General features: G+C 45.6%; 1 protein-coding gene across 5 annotated transcripts in view; it reads right to left on the reverse strand.

Annotated features, from left to right (window-relative positions):
* The window catches only part of BBS9 (Bardet-Biedl syndrome 9), a 1968820-nt gene that overhangs the window by 1253926 nt on the left and 688812 nt on the right, over nt 1-26082 (reverse strand). For all 5 annotated transcript variants that reach the window (XM_078688232.1, XM_078688235.1, XM_078688233.1 and 2 more), the window contains one exon: nt 25079-25181. In XM_078688232.1, coding sequence (XP_078544358.1) covers nt 25079-25181 — 103 coding nt within the window. The remainder of the gene's footprint in view (nt 1-25078; nt 25182-26082) is intronic.

Consider the following 26082-nt stretch of genomic DNA (forward strand, 5'->3'; position numbering starts at 1 on the left):
ACAGCCACCCAACAACATGACACCCTTTACAAGGGTGCATATATGTTGCCAGTCCAACATTGCGCGTGTCACGGATGCAGCCCCCACCATCAATGACATGTCAGAGATGTGTACCTGTTTCCAAGCTCACTCCCAGCCAGCCGCCGGCTCCTTCCAAGCCTCCTTCACTAGTATAGCCGCCGAGAAGCCCAGCCCAAGCAGCCTGAGCACACATCACTGGCCCTGCCTCCTGCTGCTGGTGTAACCAATGGAGGACACTGAGGGGTCCGCAGTCCCAACCTGCAGGAAAATGATGGCCAATACCAACACACAGAGCAGCACGAGATTGGTGGTGACCTTTCCAAGGCTTGGCTATGCTTGGAATACCTGGGATTACCTACTGCCCAGACATATACCTGGCACAGCATACACCCCCGGATACGACATCCAATTGCATCAAACATCACCTCCTGCCCAAACATATACCTGTCTCAGAATAAATCGTCGGCTACGACATCCGAGCGCATCAAACGTCAACCTCCTATTTAGGGTTATGCCAGCATCAAACGTGTTTACTAAGATCAGAGACAGATTTAAATTATCCATTAAGGGGCTCCAGAGTTGTCAACGTACCTGCTTTGACTGACCAATGGCGCAAGAAGGGCAGTCACCACACAATCACAGGACACGCCAGGGCCGCGCACAGAGGGCTCTGAAATGGCAGCTGCCAGGAGGCCTTTGGGCGGGATAAACAAAGGTCTCTGTGGAAGAGCTCAGATAGAAAAAGTGAAAGCGCGCCATGCGCGTTGTGCCTGCCTGCAGTGGGAAAAACTCATTATGACAGCAGTCTTCCAAACGATCCAGTCCGGGTGGGTGGGGCCTAAAGGAGACAGGGCGATCACCAAAAAGCCTCACTTTCAATCGGAGGCCTGCGATTACCATAAAGGATGATGTGTGCCAATTAAAAGCATAGGTGGAGCGTCAACCCCACTTCCAAAAGCAACCCGACGACAATAGATCTCGCTGAGCGAGCAACACATGCGCTGCAACGCTAGGCGAGACCCAAAAATGGTCATATAAATACCATCAAAAGATCACTGTGAGAGATATGGCGGGAAGCATTAAAAAACAGAGAGAGGGAAAAAACACCAGAAATAAGGGTTTCTCTTAAACAGCTAGTCAATAGTTAGCATAGGTGGCAATGAAAAACTAATGTGGCCTCTAGAGCAGAGGTTTTTAGAAAGCTAATCATGTAAGAGGTGTCATAAAAAAAAGAATCATAACTAATGAGGTCAAACGTTTGCTGTGTCAAGATGTCCTAGATTCTTACCGTGCAGCTGACAAACCAGAGAGCACACCATTTATGATAAACTGCATGTTATTGGTGGGACTAATTATTCAATAAGAAATAGTTTATGGATTGGAACCGTATTGCAAGTAATATGTCAATGGGCAAAGGAATAAGATTCCATAAACCAACACCTCTGACAGAATTGCGTGGTTGTTATGAAGGACAACTATATGACACATGATCATACTGAAAATGAAACAATAACTCTAAATTCAAGAAACAACTAGTGACCTAAAGGTATTCTCGTGTTTAAACCTGAAAAAAGAGTAGGGCTTAGCAAGGAAATTCGAAATACTTCGTGCCCTCTGGGCACCGCGGGCAATCCCCGTTCCTCTCAGCCAGATATCACTCAATGAGTAGCAGCTGTCCTTCTCCCTAGCCCACGTGTTGAACTTTCCTTCTGTGTGCTCTGTACAAGGACAACCCTAGTTAAATTAAGGACAAATGAGTCACATTGAACTTTAGTGTACTAGCATTGAAGCGGTGGCCTCACAGCACATCTATGGTAGGGAAATAATCACCAGATACCACACGTATGGTAGAGAAACAGTCACCCAATGACACACATGCTGTCGAGAAATTGTCGCTCTATAGTACATGTATTGTACATGTATGGTAGTGAAATGTGGAACATGTTAGATAATATGTCATCTAAGGACACTGACCCCAAGCGGAGGGTGGAGCAGGAGAACTGACACTGGGGTTTAACAAATACAGAGAATTTTAGACACCACAAAAATGCCAATACTTTATATTTCAGAAATTACAAAAGTATTTATGAATTGAAACGACAAATAAAATGGGCCAGTTCCGAACTGATTTTAACATGTGTAATGACGGAGGTGGCATATGTCTCTTCGAGCATAAAAAGGCTTGGTTAGGGAGAAAAGGCTCGGCAAGTATGAAAACACATTTTTAACAAGGCATACAAGCTACACGTAGCTTTTTACAAAAAAATAAATAACAAAATCAACCTCCTTCGAAAGTCGGAATAAAAAAAATCTCCATCGATCTAATTACTATTTCAAAGAACAAAGCAAACCGATTACACTAGAGTAATAATTAGGAACACAGTTAACCAATTATCTCTTTCCCATGATGTGCGCTTTATCTCAGCCTGTATCAAACCTTCTCGCTGTCAATCTGCCTTTCTGCCTAGCTAGGAATGGACAGCTGAATGGTTGAGGCCACTTCTGGCCCGAAGACAGCACCTGGTCAAATAAACCCGATCAATGTTTGCCCTCGCTCATTTGCATAATTTTCGAAAATCAATAAAAGCACTGCAGGGAAAGCAGAGCACACTCAACAACTAGACATTTCGTAAGCAGGAAAGTTGTGGGATTCTAATGTCATGTTAAAACAACAAAACGCAGTTGTGGGCTATGTTGGCCTGGATGAGAATGCTCATTCGGTGCAAGTGAGCTCCTACAGACGTGAATGTTTAAAGTTGTTTACGACTGACTACCATGTTTACAGCCACAAACAAGCAAACAAATCCCCCGGCCCTCACTTACCTACCTCCGGCCACAGAAACGCTGCAACACGTACACCGCAAGTCGGCCTGGAGCGCGCCTCGGGAGGACAGGAGCGTGACGCGCGTGAACGTGCACGTTGACGTTCCCGCGCGTTCACGGACCTGAGTCGGCTCGTGCACAGGTCTGGAGCTGCTCGTTCACAGCTCTCACTCCCTTGGCAGGGAGGAAGGTGACTATAGTCGAGCTGGCGGGAGCGCTTCGCGCTCCAACGCCAGCTCGACCTAAAAAACTGTCAACACCAGGCTAGTGGCACTTGAATCAAGCTAAAATAGAAACATATTTTCATTAGCAATACAAGTTTTAATATTCACAACGTTCTTTCACTCATAACATAGCCATATCCAAAGCGCTGAAGAGCAATGCCACATTAAGATTAGAGCCACGGACCACACACATTCTGCTGCTTGTTCCAAAAGAGGACATATGTCCACTATTTAGTTGTCAATGGAACCGTCTCTGTTGAAGAGTATTTAGGTGAAAAGGTGGGCTAACAGTCGCTGGAGGTGGATTCTTGTGACATTTTGGTCTTATCAAACCACTTTTTAGATGAATTTGGGAGGAACACGCGCATGAACTATCGGTGCTACTGGACCTCCACTCACCCGACATCTTGTTTCTTACAGAAACTTGGTTTTGTGATGACTCCCTCCCCGTCCTTCTGGCTACCCTTCCAGCACCATACTATGCCATACGCTCAGATCGAGTTAACGGGAGGGCTGGGGGGGGGGGGGTAGCGGTCATCGCTCGTGCCGAGGTCCCTTTTCAAATTCTCACTCTGCCGGACATTGCCACTACGGAGTACCTGGCTAGCCGCACTACCTCCACTTCCCCCCCACTTACCTGTATACTCATTTATCGGCCTCCCCAATCGCCCCTACAGTTTCTCCCCAGCTTTCTGGAAGTACTGGCCACGATCGCTATTAACAACTCTTCCATTTTACTCCTGGGTGATTTTAACTTCTGGCCTGCTGACCCTGCAGAATGCCCTTCCTCTAAGGAATTTTCGGACACTCTCCATTCTTTTAATTTCACATCTCATATTCACTCCCCTAGCCATGTAAAAGGACATGTCTTAGACCAGGTGTGGTCGTTGAATTGCCCGGTGAAGTCCATCTCCATTTCACCCTGTACGTGGTCGGACCATTACTTAATTTCATTTACCCTTCCCATCCATCCCCCGGTTAAGCCCTCACTTCCTAAAAATGTCTGGGTTCGGGCTTGGGGGCGAGTAGATCCTGACCATCTATCTAATCTACTCACCACCTCCTATCCCCCACTACAAGGTTTGTCTACCCTCTCCCAGGTCACCTCCATCAACCAGTGGCTCACCTCAGGCTGCGATTCTATCGCCCCCATGAGGCGGGTCACCTCAAAGCGGGAGAAGGATGCTAACCTATGGTTCAATGAGGACCTTAAGACCATCAAATTAACGGTACGCAGAGCGGAGCGTGCCTGGAGGAGAAATTATTGCCCCCTACTCCGATTGGAGTTCATTAACATCCTGACCCAATACAAACAGGCCATTCTGGCGGCAAAAACCACCTATTTCTCCTCCAAAGTCCTCGCCGCTGAGAACCAATCGAGGGAAATATTCTCGATTGTGCATAATTTAGCATTCTCCGACAGAACCACCTTGAAGCCCACCCCCTCTCTGGAATTAGGTCACTCCCTTAATAATTTTTTTATTCAGAAAATTGCTACCATTAGAGCTAATATCCCCCCTCCCTCCTCAGCCTTTGTGGACCCCCAGTGCCCCCCATCCAAAGGACTACTCGTTGCCCTTCCTCTTCTAACCAAGGAATCCCTGGCCTCTATAATCCCGCTAGTTAAATCTGGCTCCCCTCTTGATCCTTGCCCTTCTCATATTCTTCGTCATATTTTTTCCTCCTGCTCTGACCCCCCTCTTCAGGTTCTCAACAGTTCTCTCTCTCAGGGCGTTGTCCCCGCTCCTTTGAAATCCGCTATCATTGTCCCTATCCTGAAGAAACCAGGCGCAGATCCCACGGCCCCTACCAACTACCGCCCTATCTCCCTCTTGCCGTTCTTGGCAAAGGTACTCGAGCGCCATGTCACCTGCACTCTGAGTTCCTTTGTGGAGACGCATGGGATCTTAGCCCCCCGTCAGGCTGGCTTCCGCCCCGCACACTCTACGGAGTCCGTAGTACTATCGGTCCTGGACAACCTCAGGGAGGGAATGGATACCAACCAGACTCAGGCTTTGGTCCTCCTCGATCTCTCAGCCGCTTTCGACACGGTTGACCACACCATCTTACTTTCCCGTGTCCGAGCGGCGGGGATCGGGGCACCGCCCTGGTATGGTTGTCCTCCTTCCTGAGAGACCGCACCCAGGCGGTCCGCCTGGGTGATTTTACTGCGGACTTCCGGAAAGTCCAGTGCGGGGTTCCCCAAGGTTCTTCCCTTTCCCCCCTTTTGTTTAATCTTTACATCGCCCCCCTTATTTTTTCACTGCTGCAGATGGAGGTCTCCGTGTATAACTACGCGGATGACCTCCAACTTGTTTTTAATTTGTCTGCCTCCTCTTCCTCTGTTTCTAACTTTCAATCCACTATGATCCATATCCGAGACTGGATGAGCGACAACCATCTGAAACTCAACCCAGACAAGACTGAGCTGGTGTTGACGGGTGGCTCATCCAGTCCCTGGTCTTCTTTGTTTTGGCCCCCTTCCCTAGGGTCCCCTCCTGTTCCCTCTACCTCAGTAAAAACGCTAGGCATCAAACTCAACTCCCAGCTCACCCTTCACTCCCAGGTTAGTTCTGTGGTGTCTTCCTCTTTTCTTTCACTGCGCACTATACGCAAGGTGTCCCGTTTCTTTTCTTTTGATGCTCTTAAATTGATCACTTTGGCAATGGTTATATCCCGCCTGGACTATGGTAACGCCCTATACGCCAGCATACCTGCATATAGTTTAAGGCGATTACAGCAGATCCAGAACCAGGCGGCGCGTTTAGTGTTTAAATTGCCAAAGTTCCATCATGTCACCCCCCTCCTCAAAACCCTGCATTGGCTTCCTGTCCGTGAACGTGTACAGTTTAAGCTTGCCTCCCTCACTTTTCAAGCTCGACTGGACATGGCACCGGCTTTTATCTCATCTGAGATTACACCCTATATTCCTATTAGGGAATTACGTTCTTCCACCAAATCCCTTCTTACAGTCCCCCGGTTTCGGAGGAAGAAATGGGGAGGATCGAAATTTGCGACTCTTGCCCCTCTCCTTTGGAACTCCCTTCCCCCAGAACTCAGAGCTTCCCCTTTTTACCTGCAATTTAGGAAACAGCTAAAAACTTATCTGTTTACCAAAGCTTTTAAATAGTCTTTTTTAGTTTCAGTTTCTTTTATTTAGTTTCTACTTCTCCCACCATGTTATTTGCCAGTTATAGCGCCATGAAACCGCCGGTGTCCGTGCGCTTAATAAATAATTTTAAATTCAAATTCAATTCAAATTCAAAGAGGATTTTTTTCTCCCAAAAAGTCAATTTGCCAGTGTCTATTTGACAAAGTCCAATAGTGGCATCTTTTGAAACCGGTGTCTTGCTCCTTCTTTGTGAAAGTGATGGGTAGCACTTAACAGAGAGGCATATGCATAAGAGATGGCACCTCGTAGAGAAGGAGATTGTTTTACCCTCCTGTAGGAATAAGGCATGGTACCCATCTATGTTATGCAAAATCTTAAATGTAAACGTTTTACCACAGGGTACAAATAGTACAAAATTAGCAAATATCTGTTTTTGACCAAATGCATAACAGGCCGCGAAGAGAGACCTTTCTCCTCGAGAGAAGCGTCAGCCATGGTAAAGAGAAAACAAAGGAAAAAGAGAGAACAAACTGGAAACAAGTCACTCCAAGGAAAAAACATGAAGAAGCAGATAGATCAGAGCTCTGTCTGAGACTTCCTTTCCTTCGACAGTCAATAGAAATCTGTGCTATGGTGAACGATTAGATAAGCAGAGCGCTCAATAATTTCACCTCTTTGCCAATTTCCCACTGGTTTCATGTTGATGCACATGTTCCATACTTGCACCCTGAGGCAGATTTGTCCCATCCCAACCATATGTCGGCACCACTACCGGTCAGTCTAAAGCGAGATCCACTGGACATACGAACACTGTCAACGACCAGCTGGACCTGGATGCAACTCGTTTGGGCGACGAGAACACAACAGCTGTACTCATCAGCGCTCCCTCTTGTGGGGAACACTAGGGTGCCCATCACACTGGAAGTGACGGTGCAGCGAACCTTAAATACATTTTAGTTCTCAACAATTGGGGATGCGTTCCCAGGGGGGCACATATATTCCCGAGATGAGGATACCCGGTTTCAGGAAGCTAGGTTCCTGGACCAGTTTAATTTGTACAGGTTGCAAAGAGCGTTCAGATCGCTGGTTCCGAGTTACCCTTTGGAACCATTGGACTTTCCTCCGCTGACATTGCTTATCAAAGATATTGGTGGAGACCATCTGATGTCTAGGATCTACAGGGCTACAGTTACAATGCTTCCAGTGAGGGAGGTAGGGATACGAGCGGCATGGGAACGGGACTTGGGCCATCCCTTTACAGATGCACAGTGGTGTGCATGTTGTGAGCAAACACCTAACATTTCGTACAAGCACAAGATATTACATTTCAAATTTCTTTGGTGAGCTTACGGCTCTCCCGCCAAGGTTCATCACATTGACCCCTCGCGAGCACATACTTGCCCCAGATGCGGCGCCCCAATGGCAGACTTTGTGCATATGGTTTGGACTTGTAACAAGGTGGCACAGTACTGCCTCCAGGTTTTTAATGAACTATCAAAGATGACTGGCCTGGGCCTCTACCCTACACCTATGCAGGCATTATTAGGATATATACAAGAAATTGCTAAACCGTATAAGTGTTTTACTGCAATAGCTTTGTTGTTAGCCAAAAGAGAGATCGCAGTATATTGGGGAAGTAAATTCTAGTCAACATTGAAGCGTTGGATGTTCAGCATGTCATACTGTAATACCACTAGTGAGCTATATGCCCAATTACAACATCCGGTGTCTAGGCCGCTTGATATTTGGCAGCCCTACCTGTCATATTTGTTGGAACAGACTTCAGTAACTTCGCAGACGGAGCAGGGACCCGTTGGGAAGCCGGGCAACTGAGTACCCCCGGGTGGCAGGGCTAATGGACGTAAATAAAAGCAAGTGTACCTGTATATTCAGGGTTTGTACATTCAAGTTGTATCGTGCAGATGCTATGTATAAGCATTGACCAAGGACAATTGATATGTTGAGCATGTGTCTTGAGATGTACGGATTGTAATTATATAACTCATAAATAAAGGTTAACAAAATAATAAGTGACTAAATGAAAAAGCTTTTTACCATTGGTAATAATCTTTCTTGTGGATGCGCTATCTACCAGCAAATTCCATAACTTTTGAATATCCCAGGGGTCAGGCTGAGGAACTTTTGCAGTATCCTTTTGATGTCAGTAAGGGGCAGTGGCTCTGTGCCAGCATCACTAAGGATGCCACAGTGACATCATTGAAGCTATAAAGCACCAACCAAGGTGTATAGATGTAATTTTTGTATACATTTTTTCCATGCCAATAAAGGCAAATAGGATGAGAACAATATCAATTCTCACAAGGTGCAACGCAACATCTAACCTGCAACCTTATTAATAATCATTGTTAGGATGGTTATTATTCAGTACGGTGAGGTAGGTGGAATCAGTTAAGAATCTGCAAGTAGAAAGTGCACCCACCAGAAATATGTTACAGAATGTAGGTAACTTTTTCTTCTGATGTATATTTCTATCAGGATTCCTCATCATTTGAAAAGATGTCCAAGCAGTACCCATTTTCGTGGAGGGTGTCGAAGCAATGGCCACTAAAGGTAATACTGGAGGACAGAGCACACAAAATGTCCATCCCTTAACACCCCTAAAATCCAAGCACAAATGTTTCTCTAAGGAATGACCTTATCGCCATTTTACAGATTTTAGCCACAGGGTTGCCATTTGTCAAGGCTAAAGGTCACACATTTGCCCTGGTGAAAAGGGCTCTTATGCCCTCCGGCAGTTATTATTTGCAAGGGCTTAGGACATCTTAAAAACCATACATTTAATTGGCAGGAGCTCGTAAGATGGCAGAAATTTTTTCTTGAGCTCCAGATCAATGGCACGTTAATCTGACAAAATCCTGATCAGCAAAGAGTAAATCAGTGCCATGTTTGATCCAGCGATTGCCCTGAAAGCTGGGCATGGGCTGATGGGGAGGGAGTGGGGGGGGGCAGAGGAGCAGGATGCATGTTTTGGAGCTGCCAGGGACCTAGCGAGGGAGGAGTGAGCCACAGCACAGTGGGTATCAGGGTCATTCTCCAGGGCCTCTCGGAGGAGTAGTGGGGCCCTGAAGACTCAGAGTACCGACTGTGGTGCCTTCCAGGGCTTACCGACTGCTTGAAGGCAGATGCCTGGAGAATGGAGGCCAGGATCCTGCAGTACTGGGTGGCACTCCCCACACCTGGGCGGCAGCCCTGGGCCTGTTAACGCATCACTTGGCAGAGCTTCTGTGGCGCAAGAGGAGTTACCACGGTGGAAGATGAGGATGCTGTGCGTGCTTTGGTGGCCCCCGGAGTCCCGAGTTTAATTATGATGCCTGCAGCCTCTCCTGTGGAAACGTGTAATATTTTGTATTAGCATGAGCAACAGCCATTTTGGCTGTGGCTTCCATTTCGTTTCCTTCGTTCTCTGCTGTTCGCCTTTTCACTCTTATTGTGTCATCAACTTTAGTTGACCTCTTTCGATATGGCTCAGTAATGTACGTGCTGGGAGGTTAGTAGCTGCTGGTGCACCTGGTCTTAGAGGCTATCTATTGATCGTTTACTGCGGTCATATGCATTCCTGCTACCCCTCCCTATTTGCTGACCAAGTTGTCATCCATCTGCCCTTGTTTTCCGATAGCTATTCCTGTGTTTAAACTTGTTCTTTCCATTTCTGTTCATATGCTTACATTGCAACAAAAAATCTGTATATAAGGACGATGGTTTGTGAGTTCAGAGTACCTCCTCTCACAATACTTGAGAATGTTGTGTGGACGTGGTCCCACTCATGAGTGATTAATAAACTTGCTGTTTTACTTCAACTCCAGTGTGATCTCTTTTTGTTAGTCTTTGGACCAGTGGATGAGAGGGTGACCCTGCACCAGTGTGCTCACTTTTGGGTACATTTCCACAGTTGGCGCCCGGCACGTGGGGCCCCATCAGAGACACGGCCATCCGAAGGAGTGGTCTTGACGAGGATCGAAATATTACTGAGGATGCGCACTGCATGAGGAGACCCTTGTCTTTACAGGCCGATATGACTTTTCCGGTTTTCCCGATTTGACCCTCCGGGTGGTGGCCGGTCTCGACTAGGGCTTTCTTTAGCGTATTTTGCCGTGACCATTAGGTCGACCAGAGATCGGCAGGTGGGAGTTGGAGACTTTTGTTTGGTAAGGTTGCTGAAGCGGCACTCTTGATTTGCTTGGTTTGGAATTTTTGGTTTGGTATTCATTCTTTGCAAAGACTGAAGGCAGATAATGTGGAGATTTTTCTCCTTTTGGAATAGTTGTTTGGAGTAGTAATATTTTACATATACTTGTGAAAACATGCCTGTTCTCAGCACACTCCGTAAGTGGTGTTGCTGCTCTTGTGGTACCAAGAATACTTTACAACAAAGTCAGCCGGCTCCACCAGAAGGGACGCCAAATACAGAGATGTATGTTAAATATGGTATTTGTCCCATAATGTACGGTTAATTGTGGAACAAATACAGAAAGAAAGAGTCCGCTTTACAATGGCCAGTGAATGGGACATTCGATTTTAAGAAAGTTCAATATACAGAACAGTGTTTATTTAAAAGAAAGAGTAGATGGATATGTATGATTGTGTGCGTATGTGGGATAAGGAAGTGCGAAAGAGAGCAGAAGTTATAGCAGAGAAAGAGCAGTGGAAGATAATATCTCAGAAAGGGGTGGAATTAAAAGACAAAGAAATGAAGGAAAGAATAGAAAAGGAAGATAGAGAACGTCGATTCGCGATAAATGGCCAGTATCCTATTAGGCGCCCTATCTATCCATTACTTAATATGCCTCAGGATGATTGCATCCAATTAGAACGACCCCCACCCCGTATAAATTTCCTGCTCCAAGTGCCTCTGAGGATAAGGCTACTGATGAGGAGCTCTCTTCCTCACAGGATAAAGATAAAGACAAGCAAGTTAGGCTCGCTCTACTTTAACTAAAGCAGAAAAAGATACATTAAAAAGCACTGCTAAAGAGGAAGCTTGTCTGACTACTACAGCGACGATCCTCATAAATATGGTTCGACCTTGGAAAGATATAGACCAGTTATATTTCGTAGAAAAATTCTGTTGGGAGGTAATATATGGTTGGCAGCATATTTCCGACGAAACAGAACCAGCTGATCGAAACGTTGATTATAAGTGGTTGGTAGATGGAACTTACCTTTTTTCAGATGTACCTGATACGATTAGGCGAATAGTTAAATTATGAAATGAAACATTACGTTTACGAAAGGAACAAGAATTAGCTAGAAAGAGTAAAGTCATAGAAACAGCTCAATCCCAGGCAGAGAAAATATATGTTCAGATTGAAGGAGACAATTCCGGTAGTAGTAAAGTTACTATGAAACCAATGCGTGAAGCCGCTCCCCAGTATGTTCCCCCGAAGGGTGCGGGAACAAATGATGATAAAACTTCGGATGATGCAAAGGGATAATTTATATATAATTGGGTTTATACTCTTTGGAGCAGAGCAGATGTTATGGCTCTTAAAGGTGCTTTGCCCGACCCTCGGAAAAATCCCGCCCCTTCTATGAGGAGGAGGAAGGAGCTATCAGTTCCTGCACTATGAGCTTGCCAGATATTGATATGTTCTTCGGGCTTATTTTGCCCCCTGATATGTGGAGAACAATACCTAAAATAAATGACAATGTGGCATTTGCTGATACCTGGGAACATTTAGAAGAAATAGATGTGGACAGGGAGCCTGCACAGAAATCTCAGAAGGAGATATTAGGTCTTCCTAAAGCTATTGTGACTAAGTTGAACATCCTCATACCCCCTAAGAAAATAGATTGGACTACGTTAGCATCTTGTAAACAGAAAAGAGATGAGTCCGTTTCTGACTTCTTTTCAAGATTTGAGGAGACATTCCATGATTTTAGCGGCCAGTCATTGGCCGATGATACGGGTAAGCACTTGTTTGTCAACAAATTTGTCGCTAATATATTACCAGAAATAGCTAGTCGCTTAAAGGCTAGTGAGAGTTCTTGGACCACGTCTTCCCCAGTTTCCCTTTTCACCATGGCCCAAAACTATGAGCAAAAATATCAAAGGAGGAAGTGAAGAGGGAAAAAGTAGAATTGTCCTCCTCTCTGTATCGTAATTCAACAAAGGGATTCAACCATTATCTACATAAACATATATATGTTTATTAGTGTGTGCTTAATCTTACTTAGGGTGTTTTTAATGATGGTGTCTGAAAAAAACAAAATACCTTCTCTTATTTGTAGGAAGGGCAATGTTCAAATTTTTTTAAAATACCCCTCACACACTGAAACCTGATTCAGTGTCGTGCTTCATCATTGGGGTCGTGGGAGCACTTAATTTAGTGATTGGTGTATATGTGTAGTGCGTGGGATCGTGAAATATGTGTGATGATTTTAAAAATTCCCTGGCTAGTGGAAAGAATACACTTTATCCTGTTCTGAGGAAGAAATCCAAGGGGATGGCTTCTGAAACATGTCGACCTTGTAGGAAGTGACCCATTAAAGTACACCATCTACACCTCCCCATTTTTACTATTCTCAGCTACGGTAGTTAATAAAGTGTATTCTTTCCACTGTCAGCTACGGTAAAGAGAAAGATCTGCCGCTGGCCCAATCGAGGTTAAGCAGCCACCACTGCAGATCACATTAGCAGCCTCATCCAACACCTGGATAAAATTCGATAGGTTCTCCTGTTACTGTGCCACTAGGACTTTAGACCCCATTGAAGAGCTGGTATGTGCCACTCAGAATGCAGGAGGTCTAGAGTCCCAATAGCCTCAGTCATTCTCACTGTAATCCAAGACAGAGACTGAAACAGCTAGATCACATCCAGAATGTCCTGGACTCACCACTCAGGGGTAACGGCATGAACATGTACCATATCCAGGATGGCTACGGTGAATGGGAGCAACCGTGAAGAAGATGGGTGTGATGTGAGCATGTTTATGGTGTTAGAAGGTTTGCCTTCGTCTGAAAGTGCTCCACGAATGCCTGGGATGAGCATTCCTCTAAACAGTCAGTTGTAGAGGTAGGGAAAACTAGAACCCTGACCTCTGAAGGTGTACTGCAATCACTGATATCACTTTCGTGAACAGCCAATGAGCACTGTTGAAGCCAAAAGGGAGCAGCACAAACTTAAAATGATCCTGGCCGACTGTGAACCATAGGTAACACCTACTGGTCTGCAAGACAGCAATGTGGAAATATGCATCCTACAGGTCCAATGCTACAATCCAGTCTCCAGAATCCAAGGCAGACAACATTTGGATCAATGTAAGCATCTTCAACTTGTCCTTTCACAGAAAGGTGTTGAGAGGCAGAGGACCATTGTAGGACAGAGGCCTATGTCCTTCTTCGGTATACAGAAGCAGTAGGCGTAACACCCTTTCACTGCTTCTAAAACCTCTCTATGGCCTTTCAATGCAACAGTAGTGTACTGATGTTATATTAATATATTCTTGTAAAGCGTGAATCTATCAAAAAGGCGTCTTGGCACTGTGTCTATGGGAGTGTCACATCCACATCCCAGGCAAAGAACAAGAACCTAATCAATGGACAACAGGGAATAACCAGATTTCTAGGAGCTTTCTGAAGCTTTCTGAAGATGAGCAGGATAGTCTGCGCTCTCAGGTTGCCAGGCAGAGCATTCCACCTATTACAAGAATTGTAAGAAAAGCTTTTTCTATTTAACTTCAACTAAAGGGAGATAGAGGCATCCTTGTGGAGGTTCTTATGGACCAAGCACAGAGCTTTACATTGTATCCACCCTCTAATGGGTAGCCAATGGGAACTGCAAATGCTCTGAGAGATAGGGCTAAACTTAGGGAGATTCAACAGGATACAGGCAGATGCAATCTACAGCATTTGGAGCTTATTAAGAATATTCTACTGTGAGCTCACATATAATGCGTTACAGTAATCCAACCTTGAGATGACTAGGGCCAAGAATACAGTTTTCTTAAACTCCAGAGGAAGAAATAGGATTAAGAAAAAAAAACTTTAAGGTAAAAAAGCAGGCAGAGCCAACCTGATTTACATGGTCAGAGAAAACCAACTTGGTGTTAAAAATGATTCCTAGATTCCTGATTTTGTGGACTGGTACTGGGGGGGGGGGGGCAGATGTGAGGGCCAACAAGCTGAACTCCAAAATGATCATTGCCTAAAAGCATCACCCCTGTTATTTCTGAATTTATGTTTAGGTAGTTATCCTGCATCCATTCTACGACGTTCCTCGTGCAAAGATTAAATCTACAGGCAACTATTTCAGGGTTCAAAGAGAGACACCATGATATGGGTCTCATTTGCATAAGAGAGGACTGCAAAGCCAGGGGACCTAATCAGCACAATGAGGGAGTGATGTAAATATTAAAGAGGGTTGGACTTAGCGAGGACCCTTGGGGGACCCCACACGGGTAGTGTAAATGGATCAAAGGAACAGTTACCAAGAGTCACCACCTACTCTCGATTAGACATAAATGACTTTAGTAGGTTTAGGGCTTGGTCTGAAAAATCAATCTGTGTGAGAAAGTTGACCAACAACACGTGATCAAACGTGTCGAAGGCAGCCGAAAGCTCTATCAAAATTAAGGTTGCTTTTCCACAGTTGTCAACAATGGCCCAGATTTCCTCTGTCGCCTCAAGCAGAGCTGATTCTGTGAAGTAGTTTGATCTGAAGCAGTTTTGCACTGGATCAAGAATAGTTCTTGAATCCCGAATGGTAATTATCTCCAAATCTAGGCATTTTTCCAGGACCTTTGCTGGAAGTGGAAGCCGGGAGATTGGCCTATAGTTTTTTACCTACAGTGGGTCAAGAAGCGCTTTGTGGAGAATGGGTAATATGGATGCTTTCTTCCAAGCTAAGGGAAAGCAGACTGAGTCAAGAATTTTGTTTAAAAGAGTTGTTAGCTGTGCTGCTATGGTGTTACCAACAGGGTGCCAGACCCGAGGAGGACATGGGTCTGATGGGGCACCAACTTGGCTTCTTGAATCAATTTGGATACGCTACCCTCTGACAGAGGTGTAAAAGTGGTAAAAAAAGCCGGTCCTTGCACTGTTATAGAGGGGACGAGCCCTCAGAAGACTTGTTAAATACTGTAAACTCAGTATTAATAGCTAAGACAACCAATTAGCTGAAGATGTTAGTTACTTTAGATAAAACAAATCAGCTAATTTATCACAGAATGGCTGATCAGGGGTCTTAGTAAATTTAGAGTCAAATTTGGAAAGGCTGTTGACAGTGTTAAAAAGCTCCTTAGCTGAGTTCTTAGCAGAATTTATTTTGTTAGTTACAAAAATGGCTTCGGCACTATTTATTTTCTTTTTGTAGTCTTCAATCATCTTTTTATATTGAGTTTTCCCAACGGGGCAGTAATTAATTCTCTACAGCTGTTCTTGCCGTATGCAACTCTGCCTCAGCAGCCTAAGTCTGTCAGAGTAACCATGGCGCAGTAAGTAAGGTTCTGTAATTGGCTTTAGTTTTTTTAGGAGGGACTAAGCATGTAATTGCCGTATCGATCCAGCCAGTAAACATGGCTGACGCAGGATATATATCCACAAAGTTTGCAAAAGAGGACTAAGATTCAGACAGTAGAATATTTAATTCAGTAGTATCTAACTTATTCCATTGACGCTGAACAAATGGTGTTGGTACTTTGTGAGCATAAGGTTTGATTCATGGAGTTTTCAAAACAAAAGTTATTGCCCGGTTATCAGTGCAGGCAAGAGGCATAATCTCCTTTATGGCTAAATTAGGATCATTGGTAAAACTACAGTCGAGCATATAGCCCACTTTGTGAGTACACAGTTTAACCAGTTGATTCATCTCTAGCATAAATTGCACAAAACCACGAAAGGTTGTGCTGTGTTTTTCTCAATCCTAGTCTTATCGTTGAATGGTGATCCCATACAGCACATCCAAAGTTTCGAAGCTCAGTAGTGCTCACCCAGTCTTGTTCTCAGTAAGAACAAAATCCAGCAGAAGGGTATAAAGGAGGCCACATTTACTTGGAAATGAATGACCAGTAAAGGCTTTAAAAAAAGAGCCACAGTGCGTATGGAAGCAACTGGGTGAAGGGAAAATCTCGACCCCAACTTCTACCAACGTGTGTCATTCATTACTGGTATATGAGGGGGAAACGGAGAGGAAATTATAGTGAAATAATCTGGGGAAAATGCAGATATGTTTTAAAGTGGTACTGAAATATGACAGGGTGTGGGAAAGGCGCCTGATCAGTAAAACTGAATGTGAGGAAATACAGGTGGATTAACCAGGTGCTAATGGTGTTTAGAATATCCCAATGATGTACTAAAACTAAGCACAGCACTTAATAATGTGGTACTGGTAATAGCTGTAAGGTGTAGATATGCTTCAAACCTTAATAACAGGTCCACAGATTTCGAGCCTGTACTCCTCCCACTGTCTCAGCTGACCCTTCTGACACATCAAGCCACTACTTGGCTTACATTCCTCCCAGTTTTAACTAACATACTGATTCCAAACTTCCTGGGGCTATATTACCAAAGTGCTCCTGTTGCGCAACTGATTCAGAAAAGGGGGTGGTGATGAACAGAGTGTCTGAATTAAGCAGACCACTCTTACCCAGTCCAAAGATCAGGGCTTGATCCATCACCGTTATTTAGCTCAGTGCCCCATCCCAGCTCAGAACCTGGCTATATGCAAATTAGTCTGTCCCTGGCCCAGTGCATCATGGGAACAGGGCAGACCAAACTACCAAGCCAATTCTTCACCAGAAAGGAGACAAGCTTCCGGGGACCGGTTTCTGCCATTTCAGGCGTCGTCGGCCCGGCTTGCTTGAATCCTGATGGAGCAGTGAGCAAGGGACTCATGTCTGAGTATACCCTTCCACGCTTATGGTGGACAAAATGATTCAGAAAAGGGGGTGGTGATGAACAGAGTGTCTGAATTAAGCAGACCACTCTTACCCAGTCCAAAGATCAGGGCTTGATCCATCACCGTTATTTAGCTCACTGCCCCATCCCAGCTCAGAACCTGGCTATAAGCAAATTAGTCTATCCCTGGCCCAGTGCATCATGGGAACAGGGCAGACCAAACTACCAAGCCAATTCTTCACCAGAAAGGAGACAAGCTTCCGGGGACCGGTTTCTGCCATTTCAGGCGTCGTCGGCCCGGCTTGCTTGAATCCTGATGGAGCAGTGAGCAAGGGACTCATGTCTGAGTATACCCTTCCACGCTTATGGTGGACAAAATGATTCAGAAAAGGGGGTGGTGATGAACAGAGTGTCTGAATTAAGCAGACCACTCTTACCCAGTCCAAAGATCAGGGCTTGATCCATCACCGTTATTTAGCTCACTGCCCCATCCCAGCTCAGAACCTGGCTATATGCAAATTAGTCTGTCCCTGGCCCAGTGCATCATGGGAACAGGGCAGACCAAACTACCAAGCCAATTCTTCACCAGAAAGGAGACAAGCTTCCGGGTACCGGTTTCTGCCATTTCAGGCGTCGTCGGCCCGGCTTGCTTGAATCCTGATGGAGCAGTGAGCAAGGGACTCATGTCTGAGTATACCCTTCCACGCTTATGGTGGACAAAATGATTCAGAAAAGGGGGTGGTGATGAACAGAGTGTCTGAATTAAGCAGACCACTCTTACCCAGTCCAAAGATCAGGGCTTGATCCATCACCGTTATTTAGCTCACTGCCCCATCCCAGCTCAGAACCTGGCTATATGCAAATAAGTCTGTCCCTGGCCCAGTGCATCATGGGAACAGGGCAGACCAAACTACCAAGCCAATTCTTCACCAGAAAGGAGACAAGCTTCCGGGGACCGGTTTCTGCCATTTCAGGCGTCGTCGGTCCGGCTTGCTTGAATCCTGATGGAGCAGTGAGCAAGGGACTCATGTCTGAGTATACCCTTCCACGCTTATGGTGGACAAAATGTTTCAGAAAAGGGGGTGGTGATGAACAGAGTGTCTGAATTAAGCAGACCACTCTTACCCAGTCCAAAGATCAGGGCTTGATCCATCACCGTTATTTAGCTCACTGCCCCATCCCAGCTCAGAACCTGGCTATATGCAAATTAGTCTGTCCCTGGCCCAGTGCATCATGGGAACAGGGCAGACCAAACTACCAAGCCAATTCTTCACCAGAAAGGAGACAAGCTTCCGGGGACCGGTTTCTGCCATTTCAGGCGTCGTCGGCCCGGCTTGCTTGAATCCTGATGGAGCAGTGAGCAAGGGACTCATGTCTGAGTATACCCTTCCACGCTTATGGTGGACAAAATGATTCAGAAAAGGGGGTGGTGATGAACAGAGTGTCTGAATTAAGCAGACCACTCTTACCCAGTCCAAAGATCAGGGCTTGATCCATCACCGTTATTTAGCTCACTGCCCCATCCCAGCTCAGAACCTGGCTATATGCAAATTAGTCTGTCCCTGGCCCAGTGCATCATGGGAACAGGGCAGACCAAACTACCAAGCCAATTCTTCACCAGAAAGGAGACAAGCTTCCGGGGACCGGTTTCTGCCATTTCAGGCGTCGTCGGCCCGGCTTGCTTGAATCCTGATGGAGCAGTGAGCAAGGGACTCATGTCTGAGTATACCCTTCCACGCTTATGGTGGACAAAATGATTCAGAAAAGGGGGTGGTGATGAACAGAGTGTCTGAATTAAGCAGACCACTCTTACCCAGTCCAAAGATCAGGGCTTGATCCATCACCGTTATTTAGCTCACTGCCCCATCCCAGCTCAGAACCTGGCTATATGCAAATTAGTCTGTCCCTGGCCCAGTGCATCATGGGAACAGGGCAGACCAAACTACCAAGCCAATTCTTCACCAGAAAGGAGACAAGCTTCCGGGGACCGGTTTCTGCCATTTCAGGCGTCGTCGGCCCGGCTTGCTTGAATCCTGATGGAGCAGTGAGCAAGGGACTCATGTCTGAGTATACCCTTCCACGCTTATGGTGGACAAAATGATTCAGAAAAGGGGGTGGTGATGAACAGAGTGTCTGAATTAAGCAGACCACTCTTACCCAGTCCAAAGATCAGGGCTTGATCCATCACCGTTATTTAGCTCACTGCCCCATCCCAGCTCAGAACCTGGCTATATGCAAATTAGTCTGTCCCTGGCCCAGTGCATCATGGGAACAGGGCAGACCAAACTACCAAGCCAATTCTTCACCAGAAAGGAGACAAGCTTCCGGGGACCGGTTTCTGCCATTTCAGGCGTCGTCGGCCCGGCTTGCTTGAATCCTGATGGAGCAGTGAGCAAGGGACTCATGTCTGAGTATACCCTTCCACGCTTATGGTGGACAAAATGATTCAGAAAAGGGGGTGGTGATGAACAGAGTGTCTGAATTAAGCAGACCACTCTTACCCAGTCCAAAGATCAGGGCTTGATCCATCACCGTTATTTAGCTCACTGCCCCATCCTAGCTCAGAACCTGGCTATATGCAAATTAGTCTGTCCCTGGCCCAGTGCATCATGGGAACAGGGCAGACCAAACTACCAAGCCAATTCTTCACCAGAAAGGAGACAAGCTTCCGGGGACCGGTTTCTGCCATTTCAGGCGTCGTCGGCCCGGCTTGCTTGAATCCTGATGGAGCAGTGAGCAAGGGACTCATGTCTGAGTATACCCTTCCACGCTTATGGTGGACAAAATGATTCAGAAAAGGGGGTGGTGATGAACAGAGTGTCTGAATTAAGCAGACCACTCTTACCCAGTCCAAAGATCAGGGCTTGATCCATCACCGTTATTTAGCTCACTGCCCCATCCCAGCTCAGAACCTGGCTATATGCAAATTAGTCTGTCCCTGGCCCAGTGCATCATGGGAACAGGGCAGACCAAACTACCAAGCCAATTCTTCACCAGAAAGGAGACAAGCTTCCGGGGACCGGTTTCTGCCATTTCAGGCGTCGTCGGCCCGGCTTGCTTGAATCCTGATGGAGCAGTGAGCAAGGGACTCATGTCTGAGTATACCCTTCCACGCTTATGGTGGACAAAATGATTCAGAAAAGGGGGTGGTGATGAACAGAGTGTCTGAATTAAGCAGACCACTCTTACCCAGTCCAAAGATCAGGGCTTGATCCATCACCGTTATTTAGCTCACTGCCCCATCCCAGCTCAGAACCTGGCTATATGCAAATTAGTCTGTCCCTGGCCCAGTGCATCATGGGAACAGGGCAGACCAAACTACCAAGCCAATTCTTCACCAGAAAGGAGACAAGCTTCCGGGGACCGGTTTCTGCCATTTCAGGCGTCGTCGGCCCGGCTTGCTTGAATCCTGATGGAGCAGTGAGCAAGGGACTCATGTCTGAGTATACCCTTCCACGCTTATGGTGGACAAAATGATTCAGAAAAGGGGGTGGTGATGAACAGAGTGTCTGAATTAAGCAGACCACTCTTACCCAGTCCAAAGATCAGGGCTTGATCCATCACCGTTATTTAGCTCACTGCCCCATCCTAGCTCAGAACCTGGCTATATGCAAATTAGTCTGTCCCTGGCCCAGTGCATCATGGGAACAGGGCAGACCAAACTACCAAGCCAATTCTTCACCAGAAAGGAGACAAGCTTCCGGGGACCGGTTTCTGCCATTTCAGGCGTCGTCGGCCCGGCTTGCTTGAATCCTGATGGAGCAGTGAGCAAGGGACTCATGTCTGAGTATACCCTTCCACGCTTATGGTGGACAAAATGATTCAGAAAAGGGGGTGGTGATGAACAGAGTGTCTGAATTAAGCAGACCACTCTTACCCAGTCCAAAGATCAGGGCTTGATCCATCACCGTTATTTAGCTCACTGCCCCATCCCAGCTCAGAACCTGGCTATATGCAAATTAGTCTGTCCCTGGCCCAGTGCATCATGGGAACAGGGCAGACCAAACTATCAAGCCAATTCTTCACCAGAAAGGAGACAAGCTTCCGGGGACCGGTTTCTGCCATTTCAGGCGTCGTCGGCCCGGCTTGCTTGAATCCTGATGGAGCAGTGAGCAAGGGACTCATGTCTGAGTATACCCTTCCACGCTTATGGTGGACAAAATGATTCAGAAAAGGGGGTGGTGATGAACAGAGTGTCTGAATTAAGCAGACCACTCCCCCCCCCTCATCTGAATCAGGATTCAAGCAAGCCGGGCCGACGACGCCTGAAATGGCAGAAACCGGTCCCCAGAAGCTTGTTTCCTTCCCAGTATAAGAATTGGCTTGGTAGTTTGGTTTGCCCTGTTCCCATCATGCACTGGGACAGGAACAGACTAATTTGCATATAGCCATGTTCTGAGCTGGGATGGTGCAGTGAGCTAAAAAACGGTGATGGATCAAGCCCTGATCTTTGGACTGGGTAAGAGTGGTCTGCTTAATTCAGGCACTCTGTTCATCACCACCCCCTTTTCTGAATCCTGTTGCGCAACTGGCGTTTGCGCCTGCTTTGCGCGCACCTGAGGCACTTTGGTATTAAAGAAGGGGCCTCAGACGCTTGTGCTTCCCCTTCTGTGATACCAATAGCTCTGGCGCACAGAGCCAGCGCTATCATCAGAGGGTGTTCCCTCTTTTGCATGGGGAAGTGATCCCATGCAAATGAGGGAAAACCTTTGCCTGTGCTCCAGCGTCGTATTACAGGCACAGGCGCAAAAGCAAAGTAGCTATCAGGAGAAGAAGCTATCAGGAGGTGCACTATCAGGGTGCCCCCTGATAGGAGCCCTCTGGAGTAGGGAAAGGGGGTTCCATGGACCCTCAAGATATCCCCTTGCAGGCCGGTGCAGTTACTCACTGCACCCGCCTGCAAGGGGATCTCTAATCCCCTTTAAAAGTGCAGGCAAATTACCTTCAAAGCAGCCATTCTGTTTTTATCATGAATGTGCAGCGAATTTATCCTAATACACCGCATTTTCCTTGATTGCGCCCAGTGCAATCAAGGAACATTCGCCGTATGTATAATACGGCCCCTGGGGGTGTAGCCCTGCTTATTTGGGAGGAGGATGTGCCCTTGAGACGGGTGCTTTGAAGCCAGCACTAGGTCTTGGATGGGCATTGGGCACGAGTTCCTCAGTGGAGATGAGGAGGGAGCACCTGCATGGGTAATATCAGCTGTCTACCAAATTCAGTGTTTGGTAAAAGCAAAGGCAAGGCATTGTGTGTCACAGTGATGAATATATATATATGCATATCATCACATTCAGGTGCATGCTTATGCCTAGGAGGGCAGACATGGCTCGTCCACAAGAAACTATTTGGTACAGCAAGAGGGCCCTCACAAATATCCTCTTCATTGTTCCTGGTTATTCCTGTAGAGATCTCGGAACCCTATTACCGCCAAATGTTGTAGATCACAATATTCTGCCCAGACTACTGGACCTCAACTCTGCAGCTTCCTCCCACTGCTCCTTCTAGCTACCTTTTGCCTTTGAAGACAGTCTCCTGTGAATCCCAATAATTGTCTGGTGCTTCATCCTCAACTCTCATAACTTTGACTTCCTTATATTTGACCAGAGTTTTTCCTTACTGCATAATCCAGCCTTGAATCTGTTGTTACATATACTAAACAGCATTATTCTCTATTCAATATCAAACGGCAATGAGGCCAGGAAAGTGGTTCTTTAATTCCACAATACTCAGGATCGTTACTACATCCCTGAAACCCAGACCGGATACTTAAACCCTTCGATGCTCATGACGAACTCAGCTCGTCATGAGGTATACCTCTCGTGTGCTCATGACGAGCTGAGCTCGTCATGACCACACTCATTTCCATTATGGCCCAGCACAGCAGAGGATTTCATCAAGCACCCAAGGTGTTAAATATGTTTCAAATTTTGAACATATCACAATTCAAGTCAACAATGCTTTACCAAGAAAGAATGTACGAATGGAGGAGAGGACTGAGGCGAGACTTGGGTGCCGGTCCTTGAGGAGGGAGGGGAGGGGGGGCGAAAACAGTACCACAAAATAGAGAGAAAGACAAAAAGTTCACATTAACCACCACCCGTTTGAAAAAAGTTTATGGCAAAGTGGCTGTAGAAGTAAAACACCTGGCAAATATGCCACAGAAGAATCCCTAGAGCCTGAATCATTCATTGAGAAGTTTAAGTGACGATAATTAATTTAATGACCATTATTACTACATTCTGATTCGCAACCTACCCAACTCGCCAAGATTAAAACGGAGTTGGTGCGTTGTTCTCCGCTTTCGGATCTACTCTGTTGAGATTCCAACCCTCAAGTTGGTCCCTCTACTTACAAATTGGTGTGGTAAGTCTATGCCACCACTAGTACTCTTCCTGTTTAATCTCATAAATGGAGATTTTTGGACATTGTTCCCTGCCTTGAATTCAAATCTACCTTCTAACACTCACCCTCGGTGTGCGAGTGTTTAGCTTCATTTGGAATTGGCTGTCCTCCGTTGTCTGCTCGTCCTGAGGAAGACCCTCTGTGAAGCTTCCCTAATTACGCATATCCAAGGTCGAAACATCGGCGTTCATTTTCAGTCTATGTCCATCAGGTCTCCTGGCCCCAAGAATGAGAAAGTTCAAATAGGGGGTCACTTGAGATCATGTGTTAAAATTGGAAAGGACAGACTCCACCCCAGCTGTAATTTTTATATATTGTGTACATATTTGTATGTCTTTTATTACATGTGTATAATTTCACTTAGTCATATATGTCACCTTGTTTCACTTTATTCACTTCATTGTAATGTCAGTAAAGTCATTTGATGTTATTGAAATTGACAGCCATACATTATTTAAAGATTAAAAACGATTTTCATACCAAGAATCAATTTCATCTGTGTGTGTTCCATCCGAAGTTTATAAAGAAATGTATTAGACTATCTTGCATGATTAATATGTTAAAGGATCAAAGCATTTGTTCTATACCAAAATAACCACTTATAGATTACTTTATGAATGCCCAGGTGCTGAGGGACATCCGGTTACCCCATTGACTCTTCTAGACTACTTTGAAAACACTGCATCACTGGTAAGTGTCATCACTGTCGATAAGCCCATGTATGAAAGTATCAATATAGAAGACAATGCTCGACCTACTTGGATGCAAGGGCCAAGGCGATGTGGAGAACAATCTACCCATGACCATTTGGTGTGATTTCTCAGTTTCTACCTTGTGTGTGGAGCCTCATCACAAGTACAAGAAATCACCAAAAGCCCTAGATGTCCATGTACAGCAGAGCAAACATCCATGACTGCTAAGGAATGTAAAACGTAAAAGCAAACTCTTGATCGTAATAATCTATAAACAGTGTAATTTCATGCCTTTCACCACACTAGGGTGCAAACTCCACCTTCCCCATCCCTTACATTGCCTCAATTCGATTGACTAGTTTAAAAAAATTCTATTAGCAACTAGTGCAGCAAGCATGTAGGTGTTTGGTGGTGTGCTAAGCACGTTTCCCCGAAAAAAGCAATGGACGTTCTTCTACTTAAGTAACACAACTTAACACCTTCACACACCAAAGGCCAGTTCCAAGATGCAACTGTAATCCACTGGAAAATTAATCTGTGGTAGTTCATTTTATGTTACAAAACTGGTCAATTTGAATTTTCATCATCTTCAACTCGTAGATCCTGACTGGTCATTAGACATCAGCAATGCCATGCATCATCCTAGGAAGCTGTTTAATATCCCATAATATAATTCCATACAATACAATATTTAACAGGAGTATTTGCTGAAGAGATTTTTAAATTCCACCAACCAAGTGCATCGGATTTAAATCTTTAAGCATCCCGGGCAAGAAAATAAAGCATATTAATTAAAAGTAGCAAATATGTTGAATGCACTAATTGAGTTTAAAAATCTGCAAAGTACATGAGTACGAAATTGAATATTTTTAAGGGTAGAATTATGCAGAATAAGGGATCCAAAAGCATAAATATTCAATTAAATTATATAAAACACATTAACTTACCAAGTGATTCAAATATGAACTGGCTACGGGTGAGTGCTAACGGAGGTTGCACACAAATTGTTAAAAGGGTTTTCTGAACAGCCAATCTACTCCTAACGGACACCTGTGGGAAGTGGAAAACAATACATTAACTTGGGTCCAAAAAAAACATATAGAAGAGTGCATGAGTTGTGAAAAGAACACAATGTAACTCAAGCGCTTATTTGAAAGTGGGACTCATTAAACACATCAATGAAGCACACAAATATGACGAGCCTCAGGCCTCCGAGATGCCTGCAGTGATCCTGAAGAACACGTTGCTTTGCTTCAGTAATGCTTTTTGGGTGGATTCCCTAGCTCACTACAGAGGATTCCGCACCTTTAAAATACCCCAAGGTGCCAGACGGGGTCAGGAAACATTTACACAGCAGTATCCCCACTTTCTGATAGATGCACTGTGCGGCTCCGCTTTGACTTCATTGAGTCAGGATGGGGCAAAGGGATCTGCAATTAAGCCCCACCCATGCGCACTTACATCTTTCTTGACTCGCTCAGTTCCCTTGGACGCAGAGCCGAAATAACAATCAGGGTAAAAGTGTGCGCATCTCTATCTTGAGACTTTTTAGATGGGAAAAGAGACCAATTTCAAAGAATGAGTGGGGGTTTGAGGGGGGGCATTGAGGAATTTGCAGTTAGAGTATCCACCAGAAAGAGCTGTATCAAACATAAGTAACGTGTTCCTCTGATTGATATATCTAAGCACAGATTGCTCACTTTTAGAATAGATGCCAAAGCAGTACCACTCAAAGGAATGTTAGGAGGTAAAAAATTGTCTGGAGGTAGTTGTTAAAGGAGAACAAGAAATACAGTGTGCAGTTCCTATAGGATTCGTGTAAGCGACTTAGGTTAAGGGGGGGCTACAAGTGGAGTTTAGCCAGAAAGGGGATGGGAAATTCCTCCTTTCGGATAAAGTGCCCTCACACACCCAGCCCGCTTGGTGACATGCTTCATCCTTGGGCATGCTC

The sequence above is a fragment of the Lissotriton helveticus genome, chromosome 4_1, assembly GCF_964261635.1.
Source record: "Lissotriton helveticus chromosome 4_1, aLisHel1.1, whole genome shotgun sequence".
In the NCBI taxonomy this organism is placed as follows: domain Eukaryota; kingdom Metazoa; phylum Chordata; class Amphibia; order Caudata; family Salamandridae; genus Lissotriton; species Lissotriton helveticus.